General features: G+C 38.2%; 3 protein-coding genes across 3 annotated transcripts; 1 reads left to right on the top strand and 2 right to left on the bottom strand.

Annotated features, from left to right (window-relative positions):
- Positions 1 to 495: 495 nt before the first annotated feature.
- On the bottom strand, positions 496 to 1,925 carry LOC104592839 (uncharacterized). Its single transcript, XM_010252349.3, has one exon. The coding sequence runs from the start codon at positions 1,609 to 1,611 to the stop codon at positions 823 to 825; it is 789 nt and encodes a 262-aa protein (XP_010250651.1). The 5' UTR covers positions 1,612 to 1,925; the 3' UTR covers positions 496 to 822.
- A 3,376-nt stretch (positions 1,926 to 5,301) lies between these two features.
- LOC104592838 (uncharacterized) lies at positions 5,302 to 7,925 on the bottom strand. The gene is made up of 2 exons (XM_010252348.3): positions 6,722 to 7,925; positions 5,302 to 5,754 (listed from the first exon to the last, which is right to left on the bottom strand). Exons 1-2 carry the CDS (start codon positions 7,340 to 7,342, stop codon positions 5,533 to 5,535), a joined length of 843 nt encoding a protein of 280 aa, XP_010250650.1. The 5' UTR covers positions 7,343 to 7,925; the 3' UTR covers positions 5,302 to 5,532.
- Positions 7,926 to 17,540: 9,615 nt separating this feature from the next.
- On the top strand, positions 17,541 to 19,981 carry LOC104592837 (heavy metal-associated isoprenylated plant protein 7-like). Its single transcript, XM_010252346.3, has 5 exons — positions 17,541 to 17,690; positions 17,824 to 18,100; positions 18,194 to 18,402; positions 18,549 to 18,636; positions 19,235 to 19,981. Exons 1-5 carry the CDS (start codon positions 17,682 to 17,684, stop codon positions 19,672 to 19,674), a joined length of 1,023 nt encoding a protein of 340 aa, XP_010250648.1. The 5' UTR covers positions 17,541 to 17,681; the 3' UTR covers positions 19,675 to 19,981.
- The last annotated feature ends 290 nt before the right edge of the window (positions 19,982 to 20,271 follow it).

Below are 20,271 nucleotides of genomic sequence, written 5' to 3'. Positions count from 1 at the left end.
TCACGTCTCACCCAAGATCAAGAGCAAGACGCCAATCAATATATCATCATCATCTTCTTAACTTCTTTTAAAAACTTTCAAATTCACAAAAAAACCATATAAAAATAGTGAAAGAGTCTTGATTAAACAAAATTTTCTTTAGCTTCTGTTTTGTTTAAAGGAAAAGGTAGGGAAATCCATACAAAGTTTGTAAAGATTTTCCTACCTTTCCCTACTTTTTCCTTCAAACCAAACACAGTGTTAGAGATTCTCTTACCCTCTTCCCTCCACTAAAAACTAAAAAGCTTTGCACCAAAGCATTGAAAATCGCAGTACTGGTCTCCTACTCCAAAAAAACCAATCTATATCTATCTATCTATTATATATACCTGTGTATACTATAATAAAACCCTTTGGTGAATGCTGCTAATGGTCACTCCCTCCTGTCAGACGTGACATTTGGATTGGTCTACGTACCCAACCATTCTCACCAACTCAAAATGCTTAACTCCCAAGTAATGAATATCTAATATTATTCTATGTATATGTAAACTAAAAACAACATAACCACCGGTAAGATGACATATCGCCGTAAAAAAAAAATTAAGGCGTAATAATATGTATGGACAAAAAGAACCTTCTTTGCCTTCACAAAGGAAGTAAGATGTAAACATATTCGTCTTCCAGACTGCAGCTACACATCAGATCAAACTTCCTTACTCATCCAACTATCAACTATCTGATTCTTCTCTTTCCTTCTCCAAAATCAGGTTTCTCATTTCTCATTTTCTTGTCTGGGCTCGAAAAATAAAACCAATAATTAACATATAATAAAAATACCACTTACACATTCGGACTCCAAAGGCCCCATAAACGCGAATTGAACAACCCCAACACGTCCGGTAACACCTTCCTGGCCAAGCCCCTGTGGTTGCTGGCCGGAATTTGTACGGCGGCCTCCTCCATAACCTGCAGGTTCTCCGTCGCGTACTCCACCACATCGCCTTCTTCATAGTCGTCTTTCTTCTCCACATCTTCCGATTTGTCTAACAAAACAGTCGGAAAGGCGTCATTTTCCGGCACTAGGCAGCTCGTCTCCAGCTCTGCTAGTACAGATTCCGGCACTTCGGGCTCTTTCTCCGGCGCCATTGTCTCCGCTTCCGGTTTCTCGATGACGAGACGACGAGCCATCTTGTCTTTCTTCTTGTTTCTGCCACTCTTCTTTGAGTTCTCTCCGTTGGTCAGATGCTCTTCGAAGGCCTCAATGGCTTGATGTATGAGCTCTCTGTTGGGTGACGAATCCCACCTGAACCAGTAGCTCGTGTAGCAGTCGAAGCACCCGCAGTCGAACATGGGGGGCTTATGAACAATACTACCACCGTTGTTGGGCTTCTTGCACTTCTTCTTTTCTTCGACCATCGAAGGTGGATTGGTCGTCTTCATGGACCTTGTAATCATGTAAGCCAAAACCTCACGGTCCTCTGGGGAAAGAACGGAGGCCAGGGCAAGAATCGCAGCTGGGAGGAGCTTTAACACGGATAGGGCATCTCTTGTTGAGCAATAATAAGGAAGAGAGGACGAGGAGGGGGAAGGATACACTTTACCTTTGTTTTTAGGGTAGAGATTCTTCATCTGCGGTTGATGGATGGGAGGGAAACCCGTTTTCTTCTCTTTTATTTTTTTTTTTTTGTTCTGGAGGTTTTGTTCTTGTCCCCCGGCTTTTGGGTTGCGACGGGAAAGGCAGCTAAGTTGCAGAGATGGTGGCGCAGGCTCGCTTTCTTGGGATGGTATGAAGTTTTGAGGAGAAGAAAGAAGGGAGGAAGAAAAGGGAAGAAAGGAAGATTGTTTCTATTTATCTTGATAAGCACGGCAGACAGGGAGGTCATTGTCTCAGAGGCAGCGCTTATTTAAAAATTAAAACCAGTTTCTTAGCTTGCTGTTTTTCGTTTTTCCAGTATAAACTATAAAAATAAAAGAGAGCAGACCAGACCAGACTCCATTCTCCAGACCAGAGGGTTAAGTAAAGGGTTTTACTTTACTTTACCTATCTTCGTGCGTCCGACCCACGCAGACCGGTTAATACCAGTGTTTTGGAATCCTGTTTGGGGAGGGTATAATGGTCATTGTGTGAACTGATGGAAGCAGAAAACACCACTGTCCGGTGTCTACTGCCTGCTGTCCATCCGCTGCGTCTACCGAGACAAAAAAATCGAGCTGAATGCTGGAAAACCGGAAAAACCGGAAAAGTGAAAGCCATACGAAATAAAAGCGGTCGATGAGTATGAGATGAAGACAACTGGAATAGTTGAGTGGGTCAGACGTTAGAGGCCATCCGATTGTTGACCATATTTTGACTATTCGTCTATGCGCTATGCTTGTTTTTCTGAATCAGAAGACAGAACACACAGAAGTCGAGTGTGTGGAATGAACCATGGAGGGCCAGTGGGTCGTAACGTTAGCAATAGCAGATACAGCTTTCAATTGCGCTTATTCTATGGTAATAGTTAGTATAAATGACACGGATTGGGTAGCGCATTTAGATGGGCCTAAAAGGAAAAAGGCAAAGCAGATTTTATTGATGATGATTGCCAATGTTAAGCTTTTAATATAGGTATACGCATGTTCAAAGCCCAATATGATGAAAATATTTTATATATATATTGGAAGAGGCCTAAAGTGTGAAACACTTTATGGAGATGGTCTCATCGTCTAAGGACTAACGATAGATATCCTTTCTACTTTGGCACATTTTTTTTTTTTTTTTGTTTATGTGCTTTGTCGTTTTAGTTTATTACTATTTTATACCACTTTGCAAACATGTTGTGTTGTGTGTGGCTAAATTCATAAGTGGGGCGTATTAATTAAAGGAATTTAAAAAGAAAAGAGAGGCTTGGCGTGGGCCCACGGATCAGAACAGTGGCCCATCAGAGGAAACAGGTTCTGGAGGGTGAACAATTTGGTGATTCTTTTAATATACAATTCAAAAGAGGGTGATATTTGCAACCGATATAGCATTCTTATCTAACATACAAACATGATCTTTTCTTTAGAATTAGTTTGCAGGTAAGTATATTATTTATCTGCCTATATTTTCAGAAAGTCCATTAAAAAGATTAAAAAAAAAAAACTAGGTTTACAAAACAAGTAGACATTTAGACAACACCCTTATAGTGGAAGTTGGAGAGAGGTTTGGAATTTGGATTCAATGCAGAATTAGATATCCCAACCCAACCCGAGTCCAGATGGACTACAAAGAGAGTGGTTAAGTGACCCATCAAGAGGCCCGATACACGGCGGGAATATGGTGTGGGACGTTGTGGGGCACAGACTGCATAAAGTGTGGACCCAACCCAAGTGCACGAAACAACTGACATGCTGATTAATTGGTCCCGTAGTCGGCTGATCTGGAATCCCATCCGACCTACCACCTTATTTCATTTATAGCCTCAAAGCTATGAATGCATGGTAGGAGTTACGGATCCCAACAGGCAACAGGCAACAGGCAACACATTTCATTTATCAAATGAAATTAATACTGATTTAACTTAGCAAATGGAAAAGGGGCTTAGAGGGTTTGGATGTGATATCCCAACCCTATCTAAATTTTCAAAAGCAATGATGCTCAGAACTATCTGTCGGATGGGAAATCAAATCATTGTCTACCTCTCAAAATTAACAAGTGGTTTTCGAAAAGATTAAAATGTTTCATCCTTTCCACAAAGAGCAACCCCTGGAATTAAGGTTTGAATCCATTAAAGTTTCATAAGGCATTGCTAATTAGTTATTATTGCCTTTTTTTTTTTAGAAAAGCAATATATATATATATATAGATAGATATTTTCTTTCTTTTATGTGGCAGCTTATCATTACACATCACAATAACCACATTCTACCTTTCAGACATGAACTAGTTGCTAAATTTTAAAGGAAAACCTTGATATTATTAATAGCATCACCCTTCATCGTCTTGACATAATACTTGCCTTTTTATTAAGTGAGGCTTATTTGAGTTGAGTTGAGTTGGTATGCATCTTTTTCTTAGAGGGATTATACCCATTTTTAATTAATAATATATGATAGGACATGTTGAGAATTTTTTGTCCTTTTAACACACGGATATATATATATATATAAAGACTAAAGAGTTGTATAGTTGGATACTAAAATTGAGATAGATTTAATTCACTTCACTTCACTATTAATAGTACACGATTGGAGATTGGTCTATGCTTAATTCAGTCAGTTAGTTGGCCTTTGATGCCCCTTAATTTCTTATTTCTTTTTTTAGACGGATCCGGTCACAGCTCTGCAAACGGATATACATTTTAATAATATATAGTGTATAAATATGTTTCATATTATATATTATTTTATATTTAACTTATATTTTATTTTTTTTATTTATAAAAACTACTAAAAATTGTAATTTAAGGCAAAAATGAAGTTTTTTTTTGCAAAAATAGTGAAACAATACATTGAGACACAAAAAACTCAAAAATTTATCTAAAATAAAAAAAAAAAAATCACTCTAATCAGAATATAAAGTTATAACTTCCAAAAAATTTACATACAAACAGGTCAACAATCAAACCGGCCGAATTAAACGATTCTTGACTAAACCGAACCCAAAATCCAAGCAGAGTGACGATTCGAACAAAATTTTCAAACCGGACAGTTGAAAACATTGGTATAACCGTTCAAATACAAATATGTAACCTTAATATTTATATTGCAATCGGATGTACCCATCCAAGATAAAGTTATTTCCGATCCTTGGTCAAATCTGTCCTTCAGATTCAGTCTTACGGAATGGTCTATCCAATAGCCCGATAGTGATATCGGGCAAGAGTGATATTTCATTCCCAAGGGAGGGGCAGGGAATGAAAATAGTAATCCAATCCTGCCCATCAAACAGTAGAAATCGGAATGATTCTATTCCCATGAACCAAACGGGGCCTAAGAGTGTTGAATGATGAACCTTATTTTTTATGTTATGCATGTCTCCATGTTTGGTTTGGCCTGCCGTAAACATCTCTTCAGTAATGGGGGAATGAGTGTTTTAAGCTTTAAATCCATTACGTAAATTTTACGACGGGGAGCTTTGTGTAATAAGGCCAAAGCCAAAAGCCCAGCCCAGTCCACGCAGCTTAACATCATTGAGGAAAACCCAGCAATGGCATTATTGGCAATAGCTCCTCCTGATCCTGATTCGTGAGAAACAGCAAGAGGAAACAATTTCAATGGTTAACCTGATTGATATTTTCCAGGTACGTACTGTAGTGCTGCAGCATTTATTTGCAGCACAAGGGTGATAAATTATCAAGGAAGAAAAGAAGAAGTCAATTCATCAAATAAGGAATAACAGAGGTCGTCCTTCAAATTTCAAAACCCAAAACAACACAGCCACAAACTGAATAAAGTTTATCACCTAGCTATGCCAATGGATCACTAGACTACTAAAAAGCAAAACCATTACCAAGTTCAAAGACCATACAATATAAACGAAAGCTTTGTCCATTGTGATGGCCTTTAACACACTTCACTTGACAATGATCAATCAGCCTTCTTTGACTCGGTAGGTGTTGATTGTGCTTTGTTCATGGCTGCGGACCGCTTGTGTTCTGCCATCTTAGAGTGGATTTCATTCCTTTCCTTAAAATACCTCTCAAACGCCCTTGGAAGGAACTGAGGAATCAAAAATCCAAAGAGATTGATGGAGAAATACGCTAAGTTTGCAACAGCCAAGCCCTTTCCAAACCATAGCCACGCAACATCCTACACATTACTAGCACTGAATTCCATTAGTACTTGTACCAAACCCTTTCCTATGCAATATCTCAGCCGAGCTTAGATTTTTCAATTTTGGAATCAGATTTTCAAATCCGAGTAGCATAATGTTTATACACAAATGTAAAAGGAAAGGAAAATATACAATACAAGAAAGAGTAGTAAACAGAACTCCATTTGCATTTTCAGGCCCATGGACTATGGTGAGAGCTTAAGTCGTAGATGGATAATGCAGGCCAGACTTTGTCCCAATCCCAGCCTAATCAACTCAGACTCTCCTTTTGCCTTTTGGTTTAAAAAACTTCATCAATTCATGACTAGCCAAACCAGACGTAACAACCAAGTATTTCTAATAATATAATAAATTCCTTCTAGTTCTAAGATAGTGTTCAATAGTCAACATGAACATTCCTTGATTATTATTATTATTAAGGGAGGGAATTAGGCCATCTCATAAGGAGCAGAACCTTTCTTTGTTTTTGCCTTATCGGTTGAGGTTATTCTAGTACGTACTATGTAGCTGTAGCACAATGCCCATTAAGCTGACGATCCAGCTTACCACTTTGGATTACTATGCCTGGTGATGGTCAGCTGGTCGGCTCTAGTGTAACGCCCAGAACTCGGAAGCCCGTATACGTATACGGAACTTAGAAGGATGATCCAATCCGATCCTTTCAAATGGAGAAAATGCTCCTTCCACAGTGGACGAAAGAGCCACGTGGTGTATATGGATGACGTGGCTTTGGTGAAAGGAGCAGAGTACTCCCTCATGAATCATGATTTCTTAAATCTCTTAATAGAAACGAAGATTGAACTCTTAAAAAGGCCGGGCCCAGTAGTTAGTTTTGGACAGAAGGGACATGGGCCTTACCAGGGTCGGCCCGGTTATGGAGAAGAGAAAGAAAAGAAACGCATGTGAAATGTGATGACTCAGGAGTCAGGACCGAGAGTATACCTTAAGTTGTGCATTAGCAGGCAAGGTCTTGTTAAGCCAGACATCGAATATCCAATTGATGATGATGTAGATCCTTCTCACAGTATAAAGTAACGGAACTAGAGCTCTCACCGGCGGCGAGAACAAGGACAGCCCGCTTATTATGTTCTCCGTCAGTATCTGGAAGGAGAGCAAGAACAGATGCGGCGTGGCAGAGCGGACGGCGTGGTCATCCCCTCTGGCGAACCCTCCCAGAACGTAAGCCAACGGTAAGAACAGCCCTATGGTGGTACCCAACACCACGTAGAGCCGGAACAACTTGCTCCCCTGGAAGATCTCTTCTGACCCCGCCATTGTACTGCCGTGCGCAGGGAAGGCAAGTCGTGAAAGTAGTAGGAGGTAGACCGAGGCGAAGGCCGGGAATATCAAGTCTAAGATTGGGACGAGGCCACTTGCGGAGAAGACCATGATGAAGGCTACTAGTTGGAGCTCTATTACCCGCAATGAACCCATAACTCCCCCCATGGGTGCCGATGCCTGTGGTTGCTGTTGGATGGGCTTCTGCTGCGCTTTCGTGCCGGTGGCTGATGTGGTCGTCTCCGGCTCCTTCCAAGAAGACACGGCGACAGATACCCCCGACATGTCTCTCCAATTCTCTGTTTTATTGCGCTGTGAGCTTTGCTGTTTCTACTTGTACGGGCTTTTGCTCGGGTTTTTATTTGTTTCGGTATGGAAGTTGGTTCTCAATAATTTTCACATCAGATTGATTACCAGGCAGAAAACAAAACAACAATGAAAGGAAAGGAAATAAATAGTGGATTTTGATGATTTGCTCTAGTCTGCTACTAGTGTCTGGTCGGTGGAGGTCGAGAGGAAGGCCGGAAGGGACTAGGGAGAGGAGACTTTATTGGGTGAGGAAGAAAGGTATATGGGAGTGTTACAAGCCCCGAAGAGTGGAGTGGGGGGATGCATGAAGGCACCACGTTTGGTTGTGAAACAGAGAAAGAGGCATGTAGCAGGACACGCGTTGGTGGGCAAAGGCAACATGTGATAAGTGAGTTCCAAGTGGCGAGGGAAATTTTATATTGCCGAGCTTCTGATCTGCTGTTTCGGATCCCGAAAGCGAAAGCGGACGTTTTCAAATTGAGTAATGACTGGACTCAAGTTCATACCATCTATACTGTAAACCCTCTTAATTCTTCAAAGATAAAACATTAATAAGTTTGGAATTTATTAGGGTTTTAATCTGTTATATATAGAACGCTTCTGGCTTCTGGGGCAGCGGTAGGTAGAATGTTTAGACAAATAGATGATTAACTATGACTTACGCACATGGAAAGATCAACGGAGAAGGACTGCTGGCTGGAGGGGGAGTTACAATTCGCGTTGAGTAGTGACTAGTGAGTGATTCAGGACATTTTTAGTGTATCTCGTCGGTTGTCATTGGCCGGTTTCAAAATATCGATACGTATTGGTCGATACTTTCGTTGTAGAACTTTTCCGAAGTGTTTTTATAGTTGGTGTATTGAAAGTTTGACCGGTTTAAGGGGTGGAAAAGCCTTAAATCAATCTCCTTGAACCGGTTTAAAAAAAAAAACAGTATCAATTCATCCAATAGACCAATACACCCCAATTGGCGTCTCGATCGTTTCAATATTTTGAACCTTGGTCACTGGGTCAGGGTGGACTAGTTTCCAGCGTTCCTTTCAGTGGGCCGGTTGTCAAATAATCTTAACCCATGCCTTAGCAGCAACAGTCCGAGTGTTATCCTTCTGTAATTGGGCCTTCGGGCCTTTATATTATCCTCCTTGGTGGAATAATATTCGAGTGGATTGTCTATCCTTTGAGCCTCCTTGTGGCGTTTCATGAATGAATTTCCTCTTTTACGGTCTATATACTTATCCTCACAGACGTGTCTTCACTATCCATCATTCACGGAAGTTTATATCAGTAGACAGTAGCCCAAGAGATCGTTCGAGATTTCATCATCAGATCAAAATTCTTATTCTTTGTACATAAGAGGCCTATACTTCAAAGTTCAAACCCTTAGGCTATGTTTGGTCCCAAGGAAAAGGTCGAAAAAGGTAGAAAACTTATAAGAAATTTGTAAAGGTTTCTTTTTCTTTTTCAACTTTTTCTTTCAAACCAAACACAACCTTAATGCTTTCATCCTGCTAGGGTTTAGTACTGTGAAGATCAGAATGCATGTGCACTAATGTTTATCCATAGGTTGCGTGCTTAATTGTTAGGGTTGGGCCTCTCCGTCACCTCTGGGCCTCAATCAAACCCCATAGTCGACTATTGGCTGCCTGATGTAATCTTCGAAATAGCTTTTATCGTGTATTAATGGTCTGGCTGATCAGGATTCATGGGCATGCCCCCTTCCTAACAAAAGGTCCAATCCATGTCCAACTCCAACGCTGGAAAGGATCTTGCGTAATCTGGGTGGAACTCAGATCCAACGAACTGGGTCAGTACCTGATCATTAGCAAACCCGAATCAGGATTTTTTTTTTTTTCCAATTGAATAAGGAGTTATTAGGGATCAGATCAAAGTAAACTTAAGCATGGAGGGATACAGATTCAACGTAAATTTAGTTGGAACCTGTCATTCGCTGTCAAGCTTTGTTTGGTTGAAGGGTTTGGATATGAATTCAGCCCATTGACCGGGGCAAAACAGCCAGCTATTAGTGGGACGTAGCATACATACTATTACAGTATTACTGGCATTAGGATTTAGGACCCCCAAATTAAATATAAATTCCTGTTGAAAAAAAAAAAAAAAACAAAACAACAAAACATAAGACTGAAAGAACAGGCAAACAACCCTTTAAATAAGTGTTTTCAACATCTCGTTCACCCAACCTTAACCTTAACGGACCATTTGACCACAATCCAATTATAGACCCAACTTTGGACATTGGTTAACGCCTACGCCTTAACCCACCTTTACTCAAACCCATTGACTCGGTCAGAGACCCAAGGACTGGTCCTCCAACTTGGGCTGGGTTTGGTCAATTTTTGTTCATCTCTATTAATTTATGATGATTATTGGTAAACTATAATATTCATTGGAAATATTGCTAATTTATTGGTAAATTATCAATTTTTTTGAAGGCTCATATTTTAGTCTACCTATATGTGGGGTATATTTATAGATGTATTATTTTTCTGCACATTTATGAAATTACAGGTTTTGGGGGTAGTTTTTTTTTAATAGATATAATCTGGGGGGGGGGGGGTAGTTGAACGAGTCGGCATCGGGTTGATTTTAAAAATACAGCAACGTTTTGCTTATAAATAAATGGAAAAGTGACAACCCACCAAACCGGATATAACTGTACGGCTGCTTCTCCCGGAAATTTCCTTTTAATTCTCCTCGATTTAATACTCAAAATAGTAACCCTGTTCCATTTTTGCGTGTGAAACAAAGGAAAATCAATGGTGGAAGGTGACTCACGAGTCACTAACCCAGGCATTGTATCCTGATGCACGTCGGACGGTAAACTGTGTGGATCTGCAAAAATATATCGTAATCCATCCAAAACTCTAAAAAAAGAAATGAGGACGACAAGACAGCATTTGGCTCCTACTCGTCGGACTACCTTGCTTTCTGCCAGGATCCGCTTCTTTGCTATATAATCTTTGCTTCGAGTGTCGGTCGGTGCAATGCCATTTCATATTTCACATCTTAAATTCATAATGGTTCATACTTTTGTTTTTTGTCAACAAAAAGTGATTAATTCAAGTGATGATAGTACTAATATGATTGATCAATAAAGTATTAGAGTTAAAATAATATTTTTATATTAAAACAGGAAGAAACTTTTTTGTCTTATTAGAAATTAGAGTGTGGTCATTTGTGCTACAGTAGTTATCTTTTAGAAATTATGGTTTTGTTTGGTTTTAACTGCCGGTTTGAGTTTGAGGCATATTTTTACCGGCGGGCGACTGCCGACAAAACCCTTTGCCGGCGGTCAGGGAATTTATCACAGACCGCCTACAAATCTTGTTTTTTTTTTTTTTTCCTTTGTAACGCATGAATGTATGTTAGAAAATGAAATGAATAAAAAAAAAGGAGGCCAATACAAAATTTTCAAAGAAATGAGCTGTGTTAATTACTTTTAATTTTATGTTATATCTTGTATGACCACTAACTTACATAATACAATCAGAAAATGCATTAAATATTTGTGAGGTTCCAACATTGTAACATAGATAGAATTCAATTCATTTTGAATGTTAAGAAAGGGGGAAATGAGGTCATTTTGAGTTTATCCATAAATGAATTACTTCCTTTTTAGGGTATGATGAACTCATGGGTTGAAAAATGTGGAATAAATAGTAGGCAAGTTGATTTCATTCCATATAAAATAATTAATACCCCATTAATTTAAAATGGGAAGCCACCTAAGTGAAAATTCAAGACCTTCGCTTGAGCAATTACTCAAGTACTATCAAGTATCAACACACCCATTTTTTCCCGCAATGAAAAAGCACATGTTTTGCAAATTAAGGTTGTGTTTGGATGAGTTTTAGCATTTGTGCTTCTAAAGCCCAACAACACAAAGCCCCAATTTTAGGATTTATGTTTTGGGGGGCAAAAGTGTTTTGACTTTACATTGTTTTGTTTTTAAAAGCAATTTTTATCTACGGGTGGATTCGAACCAAGTCAAGTCGAATAGTTAGCTATGCGAGCTCGGCTTGCCAAGGTAGTATGAGGCTCGAGCTAAAACCTTGAGTTCAGACTTGGCTTAAGTCAAAAGCTCGTAAACTTGAGCTCAATAGCCTCGACTCAGCTCGAGGTTGACTTGAGAAAAATATTTTATAAAAATAAAAAAAAATTATATATAAAAAATATTTTTCATTTGATATTTAAAAAATTAAGAATTATAATAATTAGTTATTATTATATATATTATTTTCTTTAGTTTTATATTATTATTATTATTATTATTATTATTATTATTATTATTATTATTATTATTATTATTATTATTATTATTATTATTATTATATGTATGCATGCATGTATGTATGTAGCAATTCAAGCCGGCTTGCGAGTCTCATGAGCCAAGCTTTATTAGGCTCAAGCTCGGCTCGATTAATAAACGAGCTTATAAATTGGGCTCAAATTCGGCTCAAAGTTTGGTTGAAGCTGCACCAAGCCAAGCTTTTCATGAGTCAAGCTCGAGTAGCTCATGGCCACCCCGACTCTTACCAAAGGTTTAAAACACTTACGCGCTCATATATCATATATGTTTCCCACAAACTAAAGTTTAAAAACAAAATCTTATATAAACAGAGCCTAATCTTATCAAGACATCCACTTTACCTTTGAAACTTATTTTTCCAATTAACGGACTGGACCATTTTGCAAATTGCAAAAGCTGTTAAATAATGCTGAAATTTGATTTAGACTTGGTTCTCTTGCCCGGCAACATTTTTCAAGTTAAATGCATTTAGCCATATTCTTTTTTTTGGCACCAATTATTTCTTCCTTTGTTGTCAGTTATCACTTTAATTATTGGGTTTTCAGGGCGTTTTAGTCTTACAATAGTTTGGGACTTTGGATAACCTTCCTCTTCCATGGGAAAGGGAAAATGATTTACCCATGTAGAAAAAGGGTAACACACTAATCCAAGGAAGTGGGCCTAAAAGTTTACCCGAGGGAAAATGCACTTTTATGGGCCCGTAGTTTCCTACAAAATAATGTAGGAATTGACCAATTTTCCCCTATTGTATATAATCTAAACAATGAACTTAGTGTAATTACCCTTATAACCTTTGATTAAAAGCCACTGTAACCTCTATTAATGGTTGGTAAAACTCCTTAGTTTCAAGGCAGAAATTTTATAGTTATCGTCCCATGAAAAGGAAAAACATAGCCTGGGATGTGCTCAAATCAATTCCCTTTTTTTGTAAAGCTTGTAGGTGATCGATTCCACTCATCAATCAGATAAACCAACTTACATGGTTTCAACATAGTTACCAAAAGCTAAAGCTAAAGTGTTGGAAAGGAGAGCTCTGCAGTCTGCACTCCCCCCAATAAGAGTTTGTTTCGCTAGGGCATAGGACTGGACTCCAAGAGAGCATGAGTAATACCTCTTGCATCTTCTTCCACTACAACCAAACGGAGGTCCAATGAGAACCAAAGCGCCTTGAAATAGAATAATAGCCACGCAACATTTTTAGCCGAGCAGTGGCTAATGGACTTGTGACATTCCTTATTTTAAGGATTTATCTCTTTTTTGCTATTAAAAATTCAGTGTCGATAAAGGCATTTTGACTGCAAAAACATACTATAGGGCAAAATCAAAATTTTGCACTCAACATATACATATTTTATATTTATACTCCTTCTAAACTGATCCAGTTTGAGTCTTATTTCATTCAAGCACAATATTTCTGACCAGTTTGAGTTTAATTTAGAATTTTAGTATTTTTAATAATCTTACTAATTCATAGAAGTCAGGAATCATACATAAAAAGATTATTGTGTAAGATCAATTTCAGATAACTTAGGCCCTATTTGGTTTGTGGGAATAGGGGTATGGGATGGGTTATTCCGATTCTAACTGTTTGGTTAGACAAATTGAAATCCCATTCTCATTCCTGTTGGAATGGCATTCATCCATTTAAGGAAATGGCCATTCTCTGCCCCACCCATGGGAATGAAATATCATTTCTGTCAATTCCAATTCCCATCCCCATTCTGATTCTGATTCTGAAGGATTTTGATTTTTTCAATTCCGATCATGAACCAAATGGACCCTTAATACAGTTATCTTTGAATTTTCTTTTTCCTCTTCTTTTCTTTGTATATTCAAAACTTTAAAAAAAAAAAAAATACACACACAAACACACAAGAATAGTGCTTTTCTTTTTACCTGATTTCTACTACGTCAAATCTGAACTCTTTTTGCAATCCTATTTGACCAGTATCCTTATAAAACTCCAAACAGGTAAGGAACCAAAATTGGGATTAAGCTGCTTCGTTTCACCTTAATTGCCTCAAATGATTAATGTAGGGTTCAAGCGTCTTTATAATCCTTTCCATGGTTTTAAAAAAATGATTCGGAAATGGAATTGTTCATGCCACTGGCTTTTGGGTTGATGGTTCGATTGTCCGATTCGAATAGATGGCCTGTTCTAACAATAAAAATTAAAAAATAATTAAAAATAAAAAAGGCCAAAAATTGTTGAATGGGTTGACGGATTGACGATTTGACTACCCGAGTCAACAGGTCGTTGACCAATTCAACAGTTTTTTGACAGGGACCGGGTTTGGGGTAAAACAGAACTAATTGTCTGGACGTTCCCAGGCCGAATGATCTGACTGTTCAGGTCAATGGCGGTTCGAAAACCATGATCCTTTCTATTCTCGGAAAATTTGAACCGATGGTAGAATTGATAACTAATTACTAAATCAATAGTGGAAGCTGAATTTTTTGCCATCTATCAAAGAATCTCTCAGGCACACCAGTTGGAATATCTCATCTTTTCATCTGTTCAGATTCTCAGTCCGTTGTTCAGGCTCTTCAAAGTCGTTCTTCGTAACACTGGTCAACCTTGGGACTATTAACAGAGACACAAACTCTTCTTTCTTCTTACGGTTAGACTCAGGTTCATTATAATCATGTTTGCTTAGGAAAAGTAATTTTCAAGGTTTTCAAAATCGGACTGGATCGGACGGTCGGATTGAAAAAATCAGGAACTGATCCAGTTTCTCCAAAAACTGGATTTTTCTCTAAAACCATTAATTTTGGTCAGCAAACTGCTGAACCGGGCGGTTAACCGTTCGAATGATTTTCACTGATTTTTATTTTTTTATTTTTTTGTCAGAACGGGTCAAACATTCGGTTTGAACGATCCGACCATTTAACCCGATAACGGACCCTTGACCAATTCGGTCTCGGATCGGTTTTAAAAACCATGATAATTTTGATAAGAAATGCCAAAGGCTTTGCCTTGATCCGGAAAGGGGAAATGTTGGAATGTATTAGATAAAAAAAAAGAATGCATTTTAATAAGAACAATAGAAAGGAAAATTTTCAAAATTTATTCCATTTTTTGTATGGACTAATATCATTATGAGCTCAAAGAAAGAACACAATGTAGAAACAAAAAAAAAAAAAAAAGTAAATTCCATCATGATGGCATTGAAAAACTTAATGTGAAAAGACAAAATTCCACCTGGGTCCTAAGTCCATTTTCAAATCTATGTTCTTTAAAGCTCAGCATCGGTCCATAGGAACAAACTTGTAGAGTGCAGGCTTTCCGTGGTATGGTCAGTAGACCTCACATGCACCCTGTTCTGTCCTCGTCCCTCTGTCCATACATAGATTTGAGGGACTATCCAATTAATCAGATTATAATAAATAAAAAGAAATGATAATTGAATTTAACAAGATTGTACAAAAACAATTAAACTTGAGTAGGATATGTTTTATTTATTTATTTTATATCATACTTAGCAGCCTGTCTTCCAAATAATAACCTTTTTTTTATGACTTTCAGAAGAGAAGAAGGACAAATTGTGTTATCAATTTTTACTTATAATTCCTATAAAGTGTGTAAGTCTTTTCAACACAATTGATCACAAATTATGGGTTATATAAAAGTATACCTTATGATTGCAGTAAAAATGAATACAGGATCGAAGTAGCAGAGTGTACCACCACAAAAAGGATATATCGGATCAGGCGATCAGCCCATCTCTCATACCCCACAAATCTCCACCCAAACCCAAATTTGATAAAGGCGGAATTCAATCCACTGCTCCAATCTGCAGCAGATTTCGATAACAACCTAGCTGACAGCTTCAGATTTGAACGCATATTTTACCTTACTCTAGCTTGATTTATTGAAAACTATGCATACGGCAAACTAATAAAATAATTCGAACATTATAATTTACTAATAAAATGAACAAATTTCATGAGACCTGTAGCAAATAACTCTCTATTAAGCATGCAACATTCAAACCAATTTTACTAATAGATGCATTTGATTTTATGCATAAGTATAAATACAAATGTTCGAATATTATCGGATTGGGGTTGGGGCAGATCATATTGGTGTATTATTTGTATTCGTATTTATATTCAATTTAATGAAAAAAAAAGGTTCAAAGTCGGACATTGTACACGTTTATGAATACCCCTTAGAATAAGTCCTTAATCTTGTATGAGGAATGCTAATCATGGTTCAAAACACGGTTTTTAAAATTGACTCGGTGACCGGTTCAGTCAGGGGTCCGGTTACTGGGTCGAACAGTCCAACTATTCGAACCGAATGTCCGGCCCATTCTGACAAGAAAATAAAAAAAAATTAAAAATAAATAAATAACGGTCAAAATCATTTGAATGATTCAACGGTTCGTTGATCAAAATCAACGGTTTTGAAGGAAAATTCAGTTTTTGGAAAAACGGAACTGGCCAGGTGACTGATTCCTTTTTTTTTTATCCAACCATCCGGTCCGGTCTAATTTTAAAAACCATGGTTCAAAATATCATGATGTGTTACGTACCCAATTTAAAATTTTTTCGAATTGAAAAAATGAATATTAGTTGTTAAAAACTCTGAATACACAATTTTTTTTTTTTTTATATCTATAGCATCGATACTTTGAACCAGGATACTAACCAGACTTTGTTAATATTAATTGTTTAAACACTTGTATTTGAGTAAGCTTAGGATTTATAGTATGGGGCTTAAAAGTGTTTTGGCTTTAGATTTATCTCTCTTTTAAAAGGGAAAATCATAGTCGAACCCCTTTTCCACATCATTTCTTTTCCATATGAGATAAGTCGAACCCCTTTTAAAAATAAACTTTTATCAAATTCTCAGCACTTTTTCGGTTCATGTGTTTCCCAGGACCCAAACCTACAAAATAAACATTCATCCAAACGGAGCCTTGTCACGCCAGTGAGTGTTTTGGTCGTAATTACACTACCCTTAATCGTTAATTCGTTATATGTACACGTAAAAAGCCCTCTGATTTTACAAGGAGATGATTCAGAACGCAGTCTCTTGCTCGACATGTTAAACAAAAAGAGCAGCCAACCATCGGATCAGTATCATTGCAAGTTGCATCACCTTAGATTTAGATGCTTTTGTCATGTTACCTTTCCAGGGATCCCACAACAATTCCAATCTAATGGTTCCAATTCCATATCGAGCCTGCGCATCCGAGGAAACAAATCTCCGTTTTGAATTAATCAGACAGTGACCTCGCTGTCATTACTCATCATTACCCCCCAAACGCACTCAAGCTCAACAAAAAATGATTAGTCTTTAACTCTTTATTACTTACCGAATGTAATATAATATATACCCACTACTTTGTGCGAGCCCAGCCCAAAGCCCATTTGACATAGACGTTATAACTTACAACAAATGCAGGGAAATCAGCAGAAAACTGCTTCATGCTATTCATCTGATCAGAGTTCACAGGAGCCCACTACTCATCCATTCAATATGAGAGAGAGATTCGTTTACGCTCCAGTCCCCACGTTTAACTCTTGGATTGCGGTTTTTTCTTTTCTGCAACAGAAATTTCAGGGCTATGATTCGAAACTTATATTTGCAAAATTTTTATTATGAAAAAAGTATAAGTATATATATATCCAGAAAAATCCAAAAAACACGTCGAATACTACAGGTACCATTTGTCTCTTAACTGTACTATGACCCTTCACCCTCCTTCGCACGTGCCACTCCTTAAAATGCCACGTCATGTTATGATGATGATGCGTACCAGGAAGATGATTCCCATCTAATGGTAGTCATGATATGGAGAAAGAAAAAACAGTGAATAGTCTGAGTCGAGATGAGATGAGATGAGGTCATAGAGAGCCACTGAATAGCTTCTGCCATATTCGTCTTTAATAGCTTATCCTACGCCTACCGCACTCGAGCTCTCTTCATTGTTGTATCTGCAACTCGAACCACAAGGAAGAAGAGAAAATAAAATCAAAATGGGGGAGGTATGCAAACCATAGCTTCCACCTTCTTCTTCTTTTCCATCTATCTATCTGTTCTGTGTTTTTTTCCATTCTCTTTTATCGATTTTGGATTTGCTGACTGGTGACGGACTGACGGTATCGTTTCTTGTTTCAGGAAGAGAAGAAACCGGAGGAGAAGAAAGTAGAAGATCAGAAGAAAGTAGAAGAAGGGAAGAAACCAGAACAAGAGAAGAAGGAAGAAGCCAAGCCCGATAAGTCAAGTGGGGAGACGAAGGAGGAGAAGAAAACAGAGGAATCCAAGGATTCCAAGAGTTCAGAAGAAGCCAAGGAGAAGGAGCCCCCTCCTGCACCAGAAGAAATCGTTCTTAGAGTCTACATGCATTGCGAGGGGTGCGCTAAGAAGGTCAAGCGAAGCTTGAGGGGATTCGAAGGTTCGTGTTTAAGAGATCCATTTTGATTTTGTCTAACTCTGTGAGAGGTTATTGAATGTGGGTCTCGCCCTTTTATTTTTGTGTTGTTTGTAGGCGTTGAGGACGTTCAGACCGATTGCAGGACGCATAAGGTGGTGGTTAAGGGGAAAAAGGCAGATCCGTTGAAGGTGTTGGACAGAGTTCAGAAAAAGAGTCATAGGCAGGTGGAGCTGCTTACTCCGATCCCGAAACCCCCGGCCGAAGAATCTAAGAAGGATGAAGAGAACAAAGAAAATGTTAAACCAGAGGAGAAGAAAGAAGAGGTTAGTTCATCTTAACATAAAAACGGTCGTAAAGAGAAAGATCTTCAGATCTCTCTGATTAGCTTCTAAAGATTCCATCTTTTATTCATTTCAGTTTAATTTCCAGGATTTTTCTTTGATTCTAAGTTGGTGTTTGTTTTATGCAGCCGCAAGTGATTATAGTAGTTTTGAAGGTCCACATGCATTGCGAAGCCTGCTCTCAGGAAATCCGAAAGCGCATACAGAGAATGAAGGGTATATTCTTTCTCCGATTTTCGGTTCCATATGGCCTCTGCATTCTGGGACCTTCTTTCCATCATTTCGCTGTTTTCTTCAATTCTATTTTGAATTGCAATGCGATTCCAGCGAGATCTAGAGGCATCTAACAGTTGTTATGTATTGTTTTTTATTATTTTCATTTTCTAATTAAAAAATGAAATGTTTTATTGATTCTTACTTTAATTAGTCTTTCGAATCTTTTTTAAAAAGGGTCCAAAAATTCTTGAGTTTTTTTTTTTTAATTTGGTTTGAATATTCAGACCTTAGAAAGCTTTGAACCTTGGTTTGGTAGAATGGTAGTAGAAGTCGAGTGTTCTTCATTTTCAAGCCAATTTCTACTCTGAACGTACTTGGCTTCCTCATCGGTCATCTCGAAAGAGAATATTTCACAAATGTCAAATTCAGCTGGGTGTTTGGAATTCCTAATAAAGCTGGAATTAATTCTCAGGTCCGTCGCGCGTTTTGGAAAATTTTGCTTATTAAATGTGTTTATCTTTCCAGCTGCAACACAAACGAAAGAAAAATCTCTTTAAATACAAGAATTAATGCACTCAGAAAGATGTGTACTTTTCAGGGGTCCAAGCAGCGGAGCCGGATCTGAAGAGCTCACAAGTAACGGTGAAGGGCGTGTTCGATCCACCAAAGCTGGTGGAATACGTTTACAAGAGGACGGGGAAACACGCAGTGATCGTGAAGCAGGAGCCGGAGAAGAAAGAGGAGGAGAAGGGGAAGGAAGGGAAGGAGGAAAAAAAAGAGGAAGGCGGGGAGAAAGAAAAAGAGAAAGAGAAAGGAGGGGAGGGCGAGAAGAAGGAGAAGAAAGAAGGAGAAGAGGAAGCGAAAGCAGAAGCAGCAGCCGCAGCCGCAGCAGAAGAACAAGACTCCAAGGTAGAGATGAAGAAGAACGAGTTCTACTATTACCCCCATGGCTACATCCCCAGGTACACTGTATACCCATACCCATACCCTCCCCAGATTTTCAGTGATGAGAACCCCAACGCATGTTCAGTTATGTAAAAATTGTGGAGCACCAGGGGTAGAAATGTAATTGGGAAACTTACCTATTTCCCTGCTTCCCTTGGCCAGTTGCCTCTCTCTCTCTCTCTCTCTCTCCTGTCTTTACATATAAAATAGGAGATTCCTGTTTAGTTCCTCTCTCACTCTCACTCTCTCTCTCTCTATCTATTGCCATAAATCTACAGGGAAAAAACTGTAGAGTTTTGTGAGGTTTTGTACTTTTTCTCTGGTTATATTAATTGTTGTTACTATATATAAATAGTATAAAATATGGAAAGAAAATGTGGTACATGGGTTTTGTAGTTTATTGGGTAGCTTGCTTCATTTATGTGTGGAAATGAATGAATGAATACTAGTAAGAGGACCAGCAAAGGTGGGCTGTAAAATGCAAAGAAGTTGGTGGAGGGACTATTCATGTACTGAAATCAATGTAAAAATCACTAATATTTCTTGTACTAATAATATAAGATAATTTTTCTATTCTAAAATAAAAAAAAAGAGGCTAAGATCCATCTCATCCATGGAAGCAAATTGCCCGGCAGGTGGTATACCGTAATACTTAAGTGAAGTATAGAAAGCTATTATGCTTCACTGTGG

The sequence above is a fragment of the Nelumbo nucifera genome, chromosome 3 (genome assembly GCF_055504915.1).
Source record: "Nelumbo nucifera cultivar China Antique chromosome 3, China Antique-T2T, whole genome shotgun sequence".
Lineage (NCBI taxonomy): Eukaryota > Viridiplantae > Streptophyta > Magnoliopsida > Proteales > Nelumbonaceae > Nelumbo > Nelumbo nucifera.
This window is presented reverse-complemented; position numbering and strand designations above follow the sequence as displayed.

Coding starts and splice junctions, on each gene's coding strand:
- LOC104592839 (XM_010252349.3), bottom strand. CDS start 1,611: ATGAAGAATCTCTACCCTAAAAACAAAGGTAAAGTGTATCCTTCCCCC.
- LOC104592838 (XM_010252348.3), bottom strand. CDS start 7,342: ATGTCGGGGGTATCTGTCGCCGTGTCTTCTTGGAAGGAGCCGGAGACG. Junction 5,755..6,721: donor CTGCTAATGCACAACTTAAG/GTATACTCTCGG, acceptor AGTAATGTGTAG/GATGTTGCGTGGCTATGGTT.
- LOC104592837 (XM_010252346.3), top strand. Junction 18,101..18,193: donor AAGCTTGAGGGGATTCGAAG/GTTCGTGTTTAA, acceptor TGTTGTTTGTAG/GCGTTGAGGACGTTCAGACC. Junction 18,403..18,548: donor CAGAGGAGAAGAAAGAAGAG/GTTAGTTCATCT, acceptor TGTTTTATGCAG/CCGCAAGTGATTATAGTAGT.